Consider the following 18,072-nt stretch of genomic DNA (forward strand, 5'->3'; position numbering starts at 1 on the left):
CAGACCAAAGAGACTAGTAGATCCTCCGTGACATTGAAAACGATTGGTAATTAAGTCGGCCCTGAATTGACTGTGGTAGTGCATAGGGTTGAAAGGAAGGCTGGCCCATCATGAAAAAACTAACCTAGGAAAATCTGCGTTTCTGACGTTTCCAGGGCCGAACGGTTGTCCGAGGCGTCGGGGCCGGCAGACGTACACGCGGTTCCAGACCCTGGAGCTGGAGAAGGAGTTCCATTTCAACCACTACCTGACGCGACGGCGGCGAATAGAGATCGCGCACGCCCTGTGCCTGACCGAGCGCCAGATCAAAATCTGGTTCCAGAACCGGCGGATGAAGCTGAAGAAGGAGCTGAGGGCGGTGAAGGAGATCAACGAGCAGGCGAGGCGGGAGCGGGAGGAGCAGGACATGATGAAGAAGCAGCAGGCGGAGAAGCAGGCGAAGATGCAGCAGGAGCAGCAGAACGCGGCGCTCCAGCATCAGCAGCCGCACCACGTAAGCGGCCTGGACAAGACGCAGAGCGATCTGCTGAAGGCCGTCAGTAAGGTGCCCACATAGGAGACTTTGCTGGGCCGGTTGTCTTTCTTTTAAAGAAGAAACAAGAGACTGGACGCAGCGGCTGGACGCGCAGACATCGAGGAACGCGGAACGGAAGACGCCCGGTAAGGTCGTCCATCGCGCGCGCGGCTGCTCGGAGAGAGCCCCTCGAACCAGGAGACAACAATGGCGCGGGTTGTGTGTTCGCGCGCGCTCCATCTTCTCGCCTAGGAGATGGGGGAACGATCGCCGAGAGGACTCTTGGTCGAAGAGGAGATGTCGTTGGTGTTTTCGCGTGGGAGGCCTTGCCCGTGTGATCTCTGTTCTCTTTTCTTTTTGTATACCGGGACGAACGAAGGAGGAGAGAGAGAGAGAGAGATAGAGAGAGAAGGAAGAGGACACGTTTGAACGGACAGTTTCAGGGGGTCTCGGAGTGTCGGCTCCGGTTCGGTGAATCCGAGACGAACGGGAGCGAGCCCGGAGATAACGGACGGGGAGAAAAGAGAGTAGGCGCGCGACGATGTTTGGATCGGTCGTCTGTCTCTTTTGCTTTTTCGACGGAAGAAAGGAACGTATCCGCGACGAACACGCTATAAACACACGTACACACAGACAGATACACACCGGGACACGTACACACGCATAATTATACACGTTAAGCAGACACGTCGGTGTCCAACACGCAACAGAATACAATGAAATGAAAGCAAGCAAGTAATTGTAGACGGTTAGAAAGAAAGAGAGTGACAGAGAGAGAGAAAGGGAGAGAGAGAGAAAGAAAGAGAGAGGGAGAGAGAGAGAGAGATAGGTTGATTGATTGATCGAGTGAAAGGGATTCAGCGTGACAGGGACAGAGTGACAGAGGAAGAGAGATTGTAGTGGAAAACGCGAAGCGTAGAGAAGTTGCGAAGCACACCCTCGATAACTACGTACGTACTTATTTTGGCTGGGCCAAAGGAGGACCTAGCCTGCGACTGATTCCTAGAAACGTATAAAAAAAAATGTATATTGTTAAAATCGGTGCGCGGCGAGCGATCGCGTTCTAACGCCGTGCAACGGGGAGGCGAAACCGGGACGCGAGCATTTTTTTCGGGTCGCCGCGGACGATAACTGCCAAGCACACGCATAAAGCTAGTACCACGCGTGCATGGATTAAGAAGACGAAGAAGAATTAAAAGAAGAAGAAGAAGAAGAAGAAGAAGGAGAAGAAGAGGACGATGAAGGAGAGAGATAGAGAGAGAGAGAGAGGAAGCCAACGATCGCTAGAATTAGTTTTGAACGAGCCGGGCGCCGAGCGATTAGAACCGTCGTCGCTCGTTCAAACGGCGGCCAGCCGCCGGCGGGACGTTCAATTGATGCACCGAAACGGAGGAAAAAAAAAGAGGCAACGGGGTGGGAGTGCGTTCAGCGATCAAGCTGCGGGATTCGTCTAATTGCGCGAGGAAGGTCCACGAACGAACACGCGCGAGCCAGCTCGTTCTCGCTGTCGGGCTCGCCGAGGATCCACTGTACACCCCTTGCGAGCATGGAACCAACCCCCTCGCACGTCGATCATCCCTCCGAGTTGTCAGGTTTTTAAGGAACGCACACGGATCGAACGGTCCCCGGAGTGTTCGTCCTCGAGCGACACTTTCGGATCTCCCTCCGAAAAGAGGACTACAGGAATCGAACGGAGCCTGTTCCGTGGTTAGGAGGCATGTTTTAGAAAGATGGCCGCCGCTCTCGACGCAGCGTCGATTCTCCCGGGCGATCGCGGGGGCTCCGCGATATCACTTAACTTACCTTCGGCCGACTCGCGGTTCGAATACCTCCGGACAAGTCCGGATCACGCGGAACGCTCTCGGCCGGCGTGCGCACACGGGCCTTCCCGTGGTGTGCGTGGAGAACGATCGTGCGTGTACCTGTGTACCTGCCGGCCGGCCGGCCGAGTTCTTTTGCCCGGGAGGAATTTAGTGGTACAAATCGATGCCATTCGCCGAGCTCTCCTTTCGCGGAGTTAATTAGCCGTGGTTTACGCTCGGCGGTTACCTCTCCGTGACTTCGCGCTCGCAATTAGGCGAATTAACGTCGCTGCCCGAGAATATCTCCGCGGCGTTCTGACGCGCGCGCGGGAGAACCGAGCGGAATTTTTGCCGCCGCCGCCGCTGCTGCTGCTGCTGCTGCTGCTGCTGCCGCTGCTGCTGCTGCTGCTGCTGACGCAACGAGCCTTTCGCGTGTTCCGACTCCGCACCCGATGATCGGAGTTTCTAGGTTTCCCGTCTTTTCTTTCAACCGCGTTCTGTTTCGCTTTTTGTTCTTGTTGTTGTCTCTGTTCCGTTGGCTTTTTGTCCGCGTCGTTCGACGGTCGTCCGGATCGAGCGGACGCCCCGCAATCGGCGAACGCTGACCCCGTTCGCAGCTTTGGTGTTCGATCTTCACTGTAGATTGGGCCCCGACAGAGACGGGCGGAATTTTACCGGATGGTTGGAGCGTTTTTTTGTTTCCTTTTTTTAAGATGCGTTTTTAATCGTCTCGCGCGAAGTGTTATGTTTTACGATTAGTGTTAGATTGTTGTACGCGGTACGGCGATGGAAGCTTTTGAATGTTATTTGAAGATTTTTATTCCGACAAGATTGCCGTCCGTCTCTGGTTCGACCCGGTAGATCAAGGGATGAAATATAGAAATTTATTTTTTTATGAAGTGACGCGAAATTTGTGGTGTTACAGGGGGCAAGCGTTGCTGGTTCTTCGTGGGCGTTGCTCGAGACCGGACTACAGTGTTCTCTCGCTAGACGTTCATTATATACCAATAAGAGTGCACCAATGGGTAATTTCACGCTTATTTCCTAGGTAAATGAATATATTTTAAACGACAGATATTTTCCAGTTCTTTTACGTTATAGAAATATTAGAAACTCTCGTCTTTATCGAGACAGCAGAAACAAAAGTGGACTGCTGGTAGATTGCTAATTGATGCACATACAAGAACTCATTACTAGAACAACTAAGAATCTTCATCCATCGAATCGCATCAAATTTTTCATTCACGTTCCATCGATTGAAAATTCAGTTCTCGTCTCGTTATACGTTCATCATCGCTCCCGTCCAGCGAACAACTAGCGAGGGAACGCTGTCCTCCGCTCTAAAACTATTTTTCGTACAATTAACAGAGAACATTCTCGAATCACGACTTCCTAAATGAAACGTAGAGAGCTAAGAAAAGAGCGGCGACCCGTTCTCGGTCCGGGGAGCTCGGAAAGAAATTCTCGATTCGAAAGACGGCAACGAAGTCGGTCCGGGAAGGGCTGATTCGTCGACCAGCCACATCTGCATTCATTTATCGCTTCAGTTAGATCTCAGAGGATATCGCGCCAGGTATCGCTAAAGGCTTTTACTAATACAAGATAACTTGTATAGGGAGCAGTACGTTTTCCATATTATCTAAGATAATTTATCGGGAACGCTGTCGGGAGGACCGGTAGCCCGGGCCGCGATCCAGGATCGCGTCCACGGCGCTCGGAACGCGACGTTATTTTTTACGAAAGAAGGAAAAAGAAACGAAAAAAAAAAGAAGAAATACAGCCGAGGAAACTTTATTTCCCGACTCGCGGTTTTTGTTTTCTCTTCTCTCTTCTGTTCCGTTTCCACGCGAAACGAATGTTTTTTTATTTCGCTTGCTTCGCGGCGGTACGTTGAATTGTTCCCTCTGTTAATTTTTACGTAGTGTTACCATTGTTTACGTCGACTCCAAGTCGAATCGAGATCGTTGAGAATCACCGTTGGCATCGTCGGTACTGGTCCTGAGAAAGTAAAGATTAACGTTTCGTTCGTTTAAGTATCTTCTTGAGTAGGCAACGGATAAAAGGTGTACGAAAAATATTCTCGTTCGGTTGCATTGTTTCTCGATTCTTGTTGCTAAGTTTATATCCACGAATTTGTATTGTTTTCGAAGTGGGCCTGAAGTTGGTCGTACCTTTACGCTGTGTTCCTGTTAACAGTCGACAATTGTTACGCCAGTACCGACGATCCCGGCGCAACCAGTTGAAACTACCCCTCGGTCATAGCACCTTGTCGAGTTGCGATCATTTCCCGTTTACGTTCAAACGCGACATTTCTCCCGGTTGTTTTGCCCGACGCGTTGCCCACGGGGCCGACGATCGCTTCCGTGGGCCGAACGACACAAAGGAAACAAAAGGACAAGGAAAAAAGAAAAAGAGAAAACGGGGGTCTGTACAGTGCCGGAATTGGGAGACACGAGAGGGAGGAAGAGGGGGGGAATGAGTGAAGCTAATGGAAAGCGACGCGCACGCAGGCTCTCGCACACGAAACGACGACACATCACCGGACGAGTATCTCACTCTTAGTACATTAAATACGTAATTTGGTGTCAGGGTAGACCTTTTTCCATAGATATAGAGGCCGTTGTTGCTAATACTTACGAGTAGAACTCGGTGAAACGAGGACGTAGGACGCGGACAAGGGAGACGAAGCCACGCGAGAAATAAAACGATAAATAGAAAAACGAAAAAAAAAGAGGAAGAAGAAGAAGAAGAAGGAGAAGAGGAAGAAGAGGAAGAAACGAATAGACGAACGACTTACGGAAGAGAATAGACTCGGGATTTATAGAAATCAATTAATGCCTAATTATTTTTCGGGTCTCCTGTCCGTCGACGCGATTCGTACAAGGCATTCCGACCCTTTCCCCGATATGTACATTATTCCGAGTGTCGACGCCGATGTTCTTTTTCGTTTCCTTTCGTTATTCCCTTTCGGAAGTGTTTCGCGGAAATCGATCGGTTCTCGATCGCTCTCGCGTCGAGGATTCCTGTGCTCGGCGATACAATGTTCCTGTCGAGCGTTCCTTCGCTCGTGCGTATTCCTGTTTTTCCACCTTCTCTCGCGTTTTCGTTTCTGTTCTTTTCTTTCCTTTCCTTTTGTACACGTTAACGTACTTTTCGCGCGAATACGAGAACCAGTGACTCGCGGGGGAATTCATTTTCCTTTTCCCAACGAACGTTCATGGAAACGAACGGCCGAGAGGCGCGGCGACGAATCGTAGAAGCATCACAGAAAACATATACGTAACTCGAACCAAGAGATGAATGAGAGAATTGAGGGAGAATAGAGAGAGAGGGAGAGAGAGAGAGAGAGAGAGAGAGAGAGAGAGAGAGAGAGAGAGGGAGAGAGAGAGAGAGAGATGAGCTGTCGTTTTAGTTTTCCACGAAGGCGGGGAATCCGTTGTACGAATCGTCCAGTGACTATATATTTACCAGATGTAAAATCATAGTGTACACAATACCATATGATATATTATATATATTATTAATAAAAGTAACGATTATATTATATATGAGAATAAAAAAAAATATATATATATATATATGAATATATTATATATATATACGAACAAACGGGGAAAAAAAGAATCTGTCGTACCGTGCTCTAAGGACAAAGAAACAAAAAAGATTTTGATAGTAGCCTGCTAAGAAAATTTAGAATACGTATGACGTACGTAATTGAAAGAAAGAAAGAAACGAGAGACCGGATGGAACACAGATGATCGCGAGAGACCCGAGGCAACAGACGGGATAAAAGTAACAAAAAAAAAAAAAGAAAAAGTACTAAATAAAAGTGAATAACTCATAAGACTTTGTTACCTTGCGAGAACGAGAGTGGAGAACGAACGAAATGTGTTTAGGTCGATCGAACGCATCTGTACTAATTAATTACAAAAAGAGGAAGAGGAAGAAAAAAAGAAAAAGAAGGAAAATTAAGGAAGCTACACACTTAATAGACACGTCCGTAAACGAAAATACAAAAACCAAGGCGAGATTTAGCGTCGTTTTAAGGGAAAAAATTCTATAAAGGGTCGAAAATCGAGATGAAAAAAAATACGTGAAAACAAGGAGGAGGAGGAATATAGTCAGACAAAGTGGATAGGATTCATATTAATACTGTACCGCTAATTACCTAAACTAAACGAAAAAAAAAAGTACTATTAGCGATAATATTCCCGTGTACGTAAAGTAACGATTAAGCTCTGAGCATGCGTGTCTACAGACGAGATGTACCCACGTTCGAACTTCCTTCCCCATCCAACCAACCAACCCCACCCCACCCCACCCCCGACCACCCCATCGATCCACGTAACGATGTACCGTAATCGTAAACGATGTTTTAACGATGTAATGGGCGAAGTAGATCGAAGCTGAGGAGACAAGGAAGGATAAAGACGACGTAGGATAGGGTTCATGGCCTTAAGCCGCGTGTCCGTTTGAGAATCGCTCGGTTTGGCGTTCACTTTTAGAAAGGACTGTCGAGAATGGCGTATTCTTTTTCTTCCTTCGAATGTTCGAGCGATCGCGGAGTCCTAGTTTCGGAGTGAATTTTCACGTGGACACGCAGCTGAGGAATTAGAGTGCGGACTTTCTTGTGAAACGGAGACGTCTCGACGGGAAAGTCGCTCGGAAAAGCATATAGTCGCCGCTGGGTCACAATTGTACTGACGCTGTTCGCTTAACGAACCCTCGTATCGGTGAATTGTTAATTTTTCTATTTTACCCTTTTCTTTGATTTTTTTTTATGCAGAATTCTATGTTAATGAGCTGCAAGTTCGTTTCGTTGGTGTTGATGTTTCAGTTTTGTTTTCAGAGTTTTTTAAGGACCTTCGCCGGGGCCCCGTGCTTCCGTTTCGCGCAAATCTTGCGCACTGATATTAATGGAACGTTTTACGAGGCATTTAGTATTGTTCATTGTTACGCGCTCCGCGCGCGCGGGCGCTCTGTATCTTCTGAATTCGTGTGAACGACGATCTATGCGCTGTTTTTATCTTGTAATTTTATGGGAATCCCCGCTTACCTAAATTTTCCGTGCACCTCGTTGTAAATAGCTTCTCTGATAATTGAAAGATTAGATGGAAACCGAATGGGAAAATGATGAATCGGTATCGATCGAGTATCGACCGACAGGATGCAAACGCGAATTGCTGTTTCGAATTGTCGCGAATCGTCTCGAAGGTATTTCATTAAAATCACTGAGCAATATTTCGTGCGACCTTCCGCCCGCAAATCGTATCTCCGGATATTAAAATAGGTCTCCTCGAGCCGGGTAATGCCCATGGAAATGATTCGCAGCGTTAATGACGAGTCCGTGGAGTCTAAATGCGTCCGAACCGAAGAAACCACGGTACAACTGTAATTATCCGGATGCGTCCGAGGGGATCAAAACGAAACCGCGTACCGCGCGGGTCGCGTGCGCGCGAGACGCGCTCCGACGCCTTTCTCATTTCTTCGAAAGCATCGTGTAATGTTCGTTTCGCCTCGCGTGAACATGTCACGCTCGCGTGCGCGGTTTTCTTTCCTCGTCCAGTCCGCGGGGCCCAGTATCGTTGCGACTTCCGGTGGCGCTCAACTATATCTTCTTCGGTGGAACGAAGCCGGAGGTAAATCCGGACGCGAAACTAGAGAGGGAGAGAGAGAAGGAAGAAAGAGGGGAAACGGATCAATAAGAAAAAGAGGGACGTAGAGATGCAGAAAAAAAGGAGAAAGAAAGAAAACGGAAAGGAAAAGAAAATCGCGAAGAAGGTCGTATATCGGTTCCGCTCCAAGTAATCTCAGTTATCGAATTTCTAGGGGTTGACAAACGCGACGCGTTCCGTGGTCCCAGTTCGACGATAATTTCCGTTTGTTCCGATCGAGCGAAGGGCGAGCGCGATCTGAAATTTCCTTCGGCTCAATGTATACGTAAAAAAAGGGAAGGCAACGAAAAAAGAATTGAGAAAAACTCGCGGGAACGAACAAGAGAGATAGAAAGCGCGCGCGCGCGTCAAGGGTTCGGGATCCCGAAAGATTGCGTGCGAAACGATTGGTAAGAGAAACAAATGATACAAATTTCACGCGTTATTTCGTTCTGCAAACCATCGAACGTCGTCGTCGACGATTGGTTCTGTTCTTAAATCTCGAAGCTGTGTTCGCGGATCGCGACGGAACTCGCGTTGGACTTCGCGTTGGAGAGAACCTTCTTCTCTCGCGGTGAGAACGCGGAGCAGCCAGGAAACGGGCCGGCGGAAGTGGCGGCGCCGATACGTCCGACAAATTAGGGATATACGTAAACAGAAAAGCAAAAGAAAACCTACTGTTTAATTATCGATGATTAAGGATTTAAGCCCCGGAGAGGTGGTTTGTACAGTTTACTCGCAGAGGGGCGGTGAGACTCGTAGCGGCCGTGTTATATACGTACGTATGCATTAAGGTTCTTAATCGTTAGTGACTGCGGTTTCGAGTTGAAACGAGGAGAAAGAGGCGTAGACGAGGATTAGAGGTAAAGGAAAAGGAAAAGAAGAAAAGGGGAAGAGGCAGACGCGAGATGATGACGGTGCGGTGCTTTTCTTCGGCGAAAATGTCGGGTGCCGACGAACGATTCCGGGACCGCGGAGAACTCGTTCCGCCCCCCTTTTGTTTCCCGTGTTTGTTTCTATTTGAAAACTCGGTTACCGTGTATGTAGCTAGTACCTTCTCGCTCTCGTTGCTAGTTTGTAACTTTCCTCGATGTTTCGTTGAAGAGGCGTCGAACGTTTAGTCTAGAGCGGTCAGTTGAACGTTTCACCGCGTTGTTTCCGTTGCTCGACGTCCGTCAAGTTCTCCGCCCCCATCCCCTTCCCCGTATTTGAATTCGAAAGGTTTTCGAGTGCACACGTGCATCTACACGTTGCACAGTTGTTACATGAAACGATCGGTAGATCGATTAGTTTCGTCGATAGAACACCCGCGTCCCCAAATCGTTCGGCCGAGTCGGAGATCGACGATCGCGCGTGAGACGAAGAAACTTGGGTTTTTTTTCTTTTTCTTCTTTCTTTCCTTTTTTTAGTGTAAAGGGAAACTGTGCGGGCGCCGTCCACATACGAAGCTTTCTCTCGGCTTACCTTTTAAGCTACCTACGGCATCTACATTGTTATAGAAATATTATTCCAAATAATTGCGGCGTAATTCATATCATGTATCGTTCATAAACGCTTCCTCGTACTCCGAACTCACACACCCTCCCACCCTAGAACCCCTCCACCCGTTCATCCCACCAGTAGGATCCCTTCATCGAGAGCCAACAACCCCCACCCCCCTCGTATCCCCCCTCCTGTCCATCCAAAAAAAGAAAAAAACGAAAAACGATTTACTCGCTCTATTCTTACCATTACTATAGATGTATTATATTTGAATTTAATAATACCGACTAGGTCTACACGTATACATATATACATATAGGTTATATTTATATATATATATAAATATACATATATATACACGTGTATGTACATTTATATTTATATATACACACACTCACACTCACACGCGCACACACACAAACAGATAAATGAATTCGTGAAGGCAAAAAGGAAAGAAAAACAAAAAGAATCGATACACGTGAGCGAAGACGACGAGCACACAAAAACTAATAAGCGTCGAGGATATTGCGTTCTAAGTAGTACAACTTTGCCCGACTTGCCAAACTCGCGTAAATAAAGCCGCGCCGGGCGTGTTCAGCTCTTCTCGAGCGAAAACCGCTCGGCGGAATAGAAACGAATAATGGGAACGGCGCGCGCGGCGTCGCGGCGCTCTCGATGGCATCAACGCGACGAAACAGAGAGAAAGACAGGGAGAGAGTGTGTATGAGTGAGAGAGAGAGAGAGAGTGATAGAGAGAGAGTGAGAGACACGCGCGCTCGCCTACACGCCGAGACTTCTCTTATCCGAATTAAGGAAATTTATTTGTAAAACGGGAATGCACTGTAGAGTGTGGCTCAAGCGTTGGTCGAAACGATGTCACGACGTTCTTTCGTTTCTTTTTTCGAGTGCCAGACTGATCGCGAGAGAGAGAGAGAGAGATAGAAGGGTGAAAATGTGAGTGAATGTTTGCGAGAGAAAGAGGGAGAGAGAGAGAGAGAGAGGACTATATTGGAGCAGTGTGCGAGACAGAAGGAGAGAATGAGAGAAAAATAAGATTGCTAGAGCGAGCGAGCGAATGAAACAAGAATCGCGCCGTACTACATAAATATACATAAACGCGTAAGCGAAGGTGGCAAATTGAAGATTAAAGTTAATTCTATTCTTGGATAGCTGCGTAACCGATTCGATCGCGAAGAAGAGGAAGGGTGTCGAGGAGGAAACAAAAAGATGGAAAAAGATAAACGACGGAGGGCGTTATTTAAATAGATAGACTAACCGAATCCGTCTCACGGAGGATGCGACAAAAACGAAGGAATTTGTTATATTTTCTTTTTTTTACGTGTAAATCTGATTGTTTATTTATGAACTGTTTATTTTTCATATTTTTTCGTATATTTGTTTTTTGTTACATGCGAGTAGAGAGAAAGAGATGGGAGAGAAAGAGAGAGAGAAAGAGAGAGGAAGAGAGAGAGTGAGTGAGAGAGAGAGAGAGAGAGGTGCTGATGAGCGTTTGTCTTCTCATTTGCGGTGCAGCTTGCGCGACTATCGTTTGTGCGGCCTCGAATGTACCGTTGGATCGAAGAAACCGTCGATTTCCATTTTCTATACGAAAATCTCAATTTTATATCAGCTTTCTAGTATTTTAAACGAATCTCGCTCAAGTATTCTATAAATATTCTACGGATTACATATTCCATTTCATTTTATTACTATCTCCACACCTGATTCTCCGTTTCCTCGAATTCAGCGTAATCGCTAAATGAAAATTCGATCGAAAGCGTGTATATATATATATATATGTACCGAAAAATCGAGTTCCCTCTTCGATCCGGCAGTACAAGTGTACAGATATTTAAACGTTACGAGCCCGAGAGACGGTGATTCACCCCCGTACCACGGTTCCACCATTTTTCTACTCGTCAACGATCGACCACAGCAGACCCTCCGTGTCCATCGTGCCATAAAACCCGAGACACCGTGGTACGCGCGGGAGGACGCGATCCGATCGGCTCTCGTGATCTCGAAGGGCGCGAGAGAGAAAAGGAGCGGTTAAACGCCGAGGAAAATCGGTGCGTCTGGTTGTAATATATTATTTCCTATTCTTTTCACTTCTCTTTTCTACGTTCGCGTGTTAGGGAATCCTTAGAAATCGTTTCGCGTGTGTACGGTACACTTAGGAATCGGGATCAGCGGCGAGCGATCGAAAGGAGCCCTCGAAAGACTTTATTTCGACGAATCTCGAACGATTGGGAAATGATTTTAAAAAATCCTTCATTCGATTCGAATTAAACAGTTACTTAGATTATTTAGACAATTCAACGCTAGAACCGCCGAACGATCAAATCGGCTTCTTCAAACTTTCCTATAGAAACTCTAAGACTGCATCCATTGAGATTTCGATTGACTTACGATTTAGTTTGCAAATAAGCTTGTCATACTGTTCAATCGTTCTGAACGAAGAATTCAGAATTAGGTCAATTCGATCTGTTCGGCAGTTCCAGCGTTAATTTCCGACTCGCTCGCCGCCGATCTCGAGTCGTAGCCGGCGGTCTACGCTCTTAAGTGTCGTTTCTTTCATTGGCAGCTGTCCCATTACTGCGCGCGCGCGTCGAACAATCGCAACCCTCGCGACTCTTTTTCCCATTTTTTCCCTTTTCCCACGCAACCACCCCGCGTTAGTTTCTTCGGCGGGTCGATGGCGCCTCGAGGATCCCGCGTTCGAACGACGAGGGGGGTGGTGGTCTCGCTCACCCCTAGTCGTTTTACTCGGCGCGCGTGTCGAGACGCGGCGCGAACCGAACCCAGTGAAACGATCGCGCGATCCTCGAGACTGTTTTGTTGTCCTCCCTTACCGCACGCATCCCCTATTATTATTATTAATATTATTATTATTATCATTATTAATATTATTATTATTATTATTATTATTATTATTATTGTTTCGCGGTTACTTAAATAAAACGAGAAAGGTGAAGCATTGTTTGTCGTTTCGGCGATCGAGCGAGTCGCGGTTTTTTTTATTATTTAGATTGTAAGTCGAGAGTAATGGTTAACGAGAGAATGAGAAGAAGCGAGTGAAAGGTCGAAGCGGAGGAAGATGGAGAGAAGACGAAGTGAGTGAGGAAGAACCACGTTTAGAGAGCCGGGTTTGTGCACATTGTATAATTTTCCGTCGCGTCGAGATTATATCGAGAGACAGAGAGAGAGAGAGAGAGAGAGAGAGAGAGAGAGAGAGAGAGAGAGAGAGAGAGAGAGAGAGAGAGAGAGAGAGAGAGAGAGAGTGAGAGAGGTGTCCGTTTCTCTTTCCGCGAGCGGCTCGGACGGTTCGACGCGACGTACTGTGATCGTTTATTGTTTTCTTCCCTCCCCCACACGCGAAGCGCCTCGCGCGACACGACAAAAGCGAAATACAGAAGCCATTGTTCCTCGTTTTCTCGTCTCGGGATTTCGTTTGCGTTCGCGACACGCGCACAGCACGACACCACATGAACACGCTTAAGAGACGCGCAAGATATACACGGACAGGCAGTCGGACACGGCACGAGTATCTCTTCTCGCGACGGTCGTCCGTTTGTTTCTCTGTTCTTTTCTTTTTTCGTTCTTAGTTTTCCTTCATTTTTTTTCTTTTTTCTTTTTTTTTTAATTAGCTCCTCCTTTCTGTCCCTTTTGTTCCAGTCGAGCATCGCGAAACCATTTTCGTCGGTCGAGCGCGAACGCGCGCGTCGTCGTTTGCGGAAATACGTAAATAAAATGGAAAAAAAAGGTAACATTACATAAGTACATTTTGCATAGGGATATTAAATAACAGTAAGTGGATGAATGAGATACCGTGAAGAAAGGCGAGAGAGAGAGAGAGAGAAAGAGAGACAGGGAGAAAGGGAGAGCGAGAGAGAAAGAGAGAAAGGGAGAGCGAGAGAGAAAGAGAGAAAGGGTGAGCGAAAGGGGCAGAGAGAGAGAAAGGGAGAGCGAGAGAGAGTGAGAGAGAGACATACAGAGAAAGAGAGAGTAAGAGAGCGAGAGAGACAGAGAGAGTGAGAGAGCGAGAGAGAAAGAGAGAGTGGGAGAGCGAGAGAGAGAAAGAGAGAGTGAGAGAGCGAGAGAGAGAAAGAGAGAGTGAGAGAGCGAGAGAGAGAAAGAGAGAGTGAGAGAGAGAGAGAAAGAAATGAGGATGCTGATAATGGTAATGATGGTGATGATGGTAATGATGATGATGATGATGAAGAATATCGATGCCCGTGGATTCCTAGGTCTTAATTATCGTCTTTTGCTGTACCTACGTTTAAATGAATGGAAAGCCGTGTATTACTTCAAGAGTTTTTTCTTCGATGTAAATAATTAACACTACGTAAACGTTAACGTTTGCTCAGTGAGCGGGGAGCCGCGGCCCGATCGGTGGGTATCGGTTACGGTCGATCGGTCGGTCGATCGATCGATCGCGGGACGACCGGTTGCGTCGGCTCGTCCCGGATGCGCCGGCCGCGAATCGCCGCCGCGGCTCATCGCGTGCCGCTGGATGATACCTAATTAATGTAATAACTATAACTGATAAGAGAGCGTAGCTGTCCTTCAATACCTACCTACCACGTTAAGTAATAAAAAGTAACGGAATAATGGAGTCTCTCTCATGTCTACTGACTATTTCAAGATTTAGTATTATACACCACGTACGGATGAATGCCGGAAAATGCGAAATAAACGACACGAGGGTGGCGAAACCGACGGAGACGACGACGAAATAGAAACGACGTTTTACCGACGTTTACACTGGCGGAAAGGTAATCCATTGACAATGAATGTAAATGTATCCATTTTCGAAACTTGATGTAGAATTATACACATAAGCTATATCTATGATATACAAACGAAATAAAAGCGTATAGTAAATTATGGACGTGTTGTGCTTCAACCCCCGTGTGCGCCCTTCATCCCGATCACCATTTTCATGAATCTATGCTACTACTGTCGGTCCGTTGCGACTTGAATATTCATAAGCTTCAACTAACTCTAATCACACCAAATTAACTTATCAAATGCTGAGATTCGTAGAAATTCCTCATTAGTATTTCAAAATTCTACAATTTCATTCATCATTATCAAATTCTCCTAACAGCAATCTCACTGAATTCTACAGTAATTTTTTTATATTAAACACGTTATATATTATCCGTAAAAACCCCAGAACCGATTGAACAGTCGAACTCCGTTCGATTAAACTCTCAACTAATGAGATACAGTCGAATCTCCGAATGCCCTCGAAAAGAAAATCGAAGAGCGATACAGAGGCGATCTCGCTATCGTGTTAAAAAGTCAGAGTACGCGGTTGGGGAGGATTCCCATGGACCCGGAACGAAATTTCGAAACCGTCCGCGATCTCTCCCGACTCTGCTGGAGCTAATTCCGGTAGTATAGAAGTTTACGTCTCGATAGCTCGTTCCCAGCCACTGGGGTATTATACGGTGGGGCTCTGGTCGCACCCCTCGCAGAACTCCGACCCCCTATCCAGACGCATTTTCGCCACTTTTACGCTTGGAGGGGCGGAACATTGAAATGGAAGCATCGAGTGGTCGCGTATGGCTGCAGATATTCCGAAATAACCGTATCGGTTTATGCGCCATGGTTCCCTAGGTCCTCCTCCGATGCGCCAGTCACCCATTTGCCTTGCAATCCCGGTGTCCATTCGCCGATCCTAACTTGTATTGTTCGACGCTTGACCCGCGCGCTCGCCGCAATCCTTCGGGGATTTCGTACGCCTCGGCGATCCGTCCTTGCTGCTGATGGAAGCATCCTCTCCGACGAATTCGTGTTTCAGTATCGTCGTTGATGATCGTCGATGATTTGGAGTGACTAGTAGATCGTCAATTGTTATTACTAAATATTAACGAAACAAATTTCACTATACTCTTCTGTTTCTAGGTTTTATATCTTTCGTAGATAATTGGAATAATTATAATTTTCTTAATTTCTCGAGAAGAGAACTTTCCGATATGCCTAACTTTGATGTTTCGATTGAAAAGACGACTCAGTTGAACAGTTTTGAATTGAATATTTCGATCTCTAGAGTTCAGAGATGTTTTCATTTTATATTTGTTTGTTACAGAAAATTGTTTTTTGATATTTTACGGAGAAAACGAAGTTTCAAAGGAACGAAAGCTTGCTACGGACAATTAGCCGAAAGACGATTCTTTCCAGCTGACACTTTTAGTTTCCGATTATGTTAAGGCGTGCTTTAAAATACTAATACAACGAAGAGAGGAGTTGAGAACGGAGCAATGGATTGGTATACGTGGCAGACGGGCGGTGAAATTCCGTTTTCCTCCTCTTCCTCCGGAAACGATCCGAACCGCCGAAGAAAGGATACTTTCAAGCACCCATCACGCGAGTGTCGAGGTTTTCCTTTTTCCGCTCGGGGCGTGCGTCTCGAAATCGACCGGCGTCCCGAGATGCCCTCGAAGATTCTTCTCCAGCTCGTTCGACGCTCAAAAAAGAAACTACGGGACGCGAACCGCACGCGAAAACAGCCGTAAAATTACCGTGCAACTTCGCCCGGTTGTTCAGCAAATTTATCGCTGTCGTCCGCCGTGCACGGCTGCATAATTGCCTAGCGTTCGAACAATTCTCGATAAACATTTTCCCTCCGATAATTATGCAAAAGCTCCGACGCTGTTGCTTCGGCGAATTATGCGCTAATTCTCAACGACAAAATGTAACCGATATACGAAGTATGTTCCCGATATCCCTGGACAAAACAGGACTCGCAAAAATCACTTCACTTGTAAACGCCGAAGTATAAAGGTATCCTAAGAATTTACGTGAAGTGAAAACAAGTAAATATTCTAAAATTACGCGAAGCTTCTTCTCCCATATTTCAGCGGTCTAATCGCGACTCGCGCATTATTAACATTCCAAAATCAATGAAAACCCGCGCTCCTTCAAAAATCCGCAGCCCTTTACCTCAAGTACGATAAATTGTCATGAAAATCGCTACGTTCAACGATCGCACAATAAACACACGCAATACAGTTAATTGCATCCGTCGACGGGGAAATCCATTCGAAATACGAACGTCCGCTGTTCGCCGCGCTGAAAAGTTGAACAACGCCGCTCGAACGGCCCTCCGCCGCCGCCGATACGCGAGGCATAAAATAATAAAGTAGCGCAACAACGAGAACATAGTTGAAGACGCGAGCCGTAACTTCATTGTACCGTACGCGTTAATTAAACTCGCAGAATCCCTGTCGATTCGCGGCATCCGTATCAATTTACGGCGGGCCGGCGATACGTTCGGCCGGGAATTCATGCCCGCCGTAAAAGCGGCAAACGGATTGCAATATTGTAACGCATCCCCTTTCGCGATCAACGAAAATATAAAATATTAACGCGCCGATCGTTAAACCCGATAAAGGATCGTCATTCCGCGGAACCGCGGCGCGGCATACCTTCTAAACAGCGATCAAGATCATCCGCGGTTGAACGCGCGGATTCCAGCGGCTAACGAACAAATTCGTTCGCATAAACCTAGAAATTAACCCGCGGCCGGAAAATTCAACGGCGCATCGAGGCACGGCGTTCCCATGGCTACCGGCTCGATAATTCGATAATTCGATTTCTTTTTTTCTCCCCCCTCGTGCGGCGAGCCGCGAATAAAATACCGTCCGATTCGGCCTGCGCCGGGAGGGCGGCAGCGGGGGTAGCGGGAGGAAGGAAAGAACGAACGGGGAAAAAAAGCATCCGATAATTACCCGCTCGGACGAAACCGGGTAACGGAACGCGGCCGCGCGCACTCGCTTCTCGGGTGGGGGGGTTTAACGAGTTCCGTGAATCACGGGGAAAATGAAAATCATTTCTAATTGTATCGAATTATAATTTTCCGCGAACAAGTTCCGCGGAATGCGCGAAACGCGCTCGTTATCCTTGCCGTAGCTCTCCGCCGGGCTATCGGCGGATATAATTTCCCATTTCCAATTATCTATCCGATCCCGTCAACGGCGATCCTAGCCGGCCCAGGCCCCGCTCCCGGCGGAACGCGCCGCAGACGCGCGTCCCTTATCGCGAGGGTGTATCGGGGATCTTGTAGCGCGCAGGATTTACGGAGGTGCGCGCCGCGCGACCGGCCGAATCGGGGATGCGACGAGGGAAAGGAGCGATTTAATGGGAAGCCCGGTTAAGGATGTCGCCGCGGACGGTCCGGTGAAATAATAAACCGGGGAATTTACGGACGATCCTCGGGAAATTTAGTTGCTCGTCTTCGCCCGGAAAAATCCTGTCGTCGAGTAACGGTGTCGGTGGTATCTGGCGGGAGGATGGGAAACCTTGCATCCGGAAACATCGACGAGCGGCTCGTGTTAATTCCTGGGGAGTCGCGACGCTAATTGCCACTCGCGGCTGGCTCCGCGCGGACCGGTATCGTTATTGACTCGATTATCAACGATTTAGTAGCGAGTTTTTACGTATACGCCTCTAGAGGAGGAATGATTGTTGAGTTTATACGGAAGAGGACGTTGTCGGCGTCGTTTGAGATGTCAAACGCGTTTTAAACGATGTACTAAGTTGCTCCGTAGCACTTCCATCAGATGGAAGTCGTTTGAGTCTCAAGCTTAGCTCGTGTAATTGGATTAGAACT

At 47.3% G+C, this 18,072-nt stretch overlaps 1 protein-coding gene across 2 annotated transcripts in view; it reads left to right on the forward strand.

The window, feature by feature from the left end:
• Positions 1-6,145, forward strand: part of LOC116435040 (homeobox protein abdominal-A homolog) — a 360,685-nt gene extending 354,540 nt beyond the window's left edge. Inside the window, exon 6 of one of the 2 annotated variants that reach the window (XM_076367577.1) lies at positions 129-6,145. In XM_076367577.1, coding sequence (XP_076223692.1) covers positions 129-556 — 428 coding nt within the window. In that variant the 3' untranslated portion in view covers positions 557-6,145. The remainder of the gene's footprint in view (positions 1-128) is intronic. The other variant, XM_076367578.1, reaches the window with a different exon arrangement.
• The last annotated feature ends 11,927 nt before the right edge of the window (positions 6,146-18,072 follow it).

Source organism: Nomia melanderi, chromosome 5 (assembly GCF_051020985.1).
Source record: "Nomia melanderi isolate GNS246 chromosome 5, iyNomMela1, whole genome shotgun sequence".
NCBI classification, from domain to species: Eukaryota; Metazoa; Arthropoda; class Insecta; order Hymenoptera; family Halictidae; genus Nomia; species Nomia melanderi.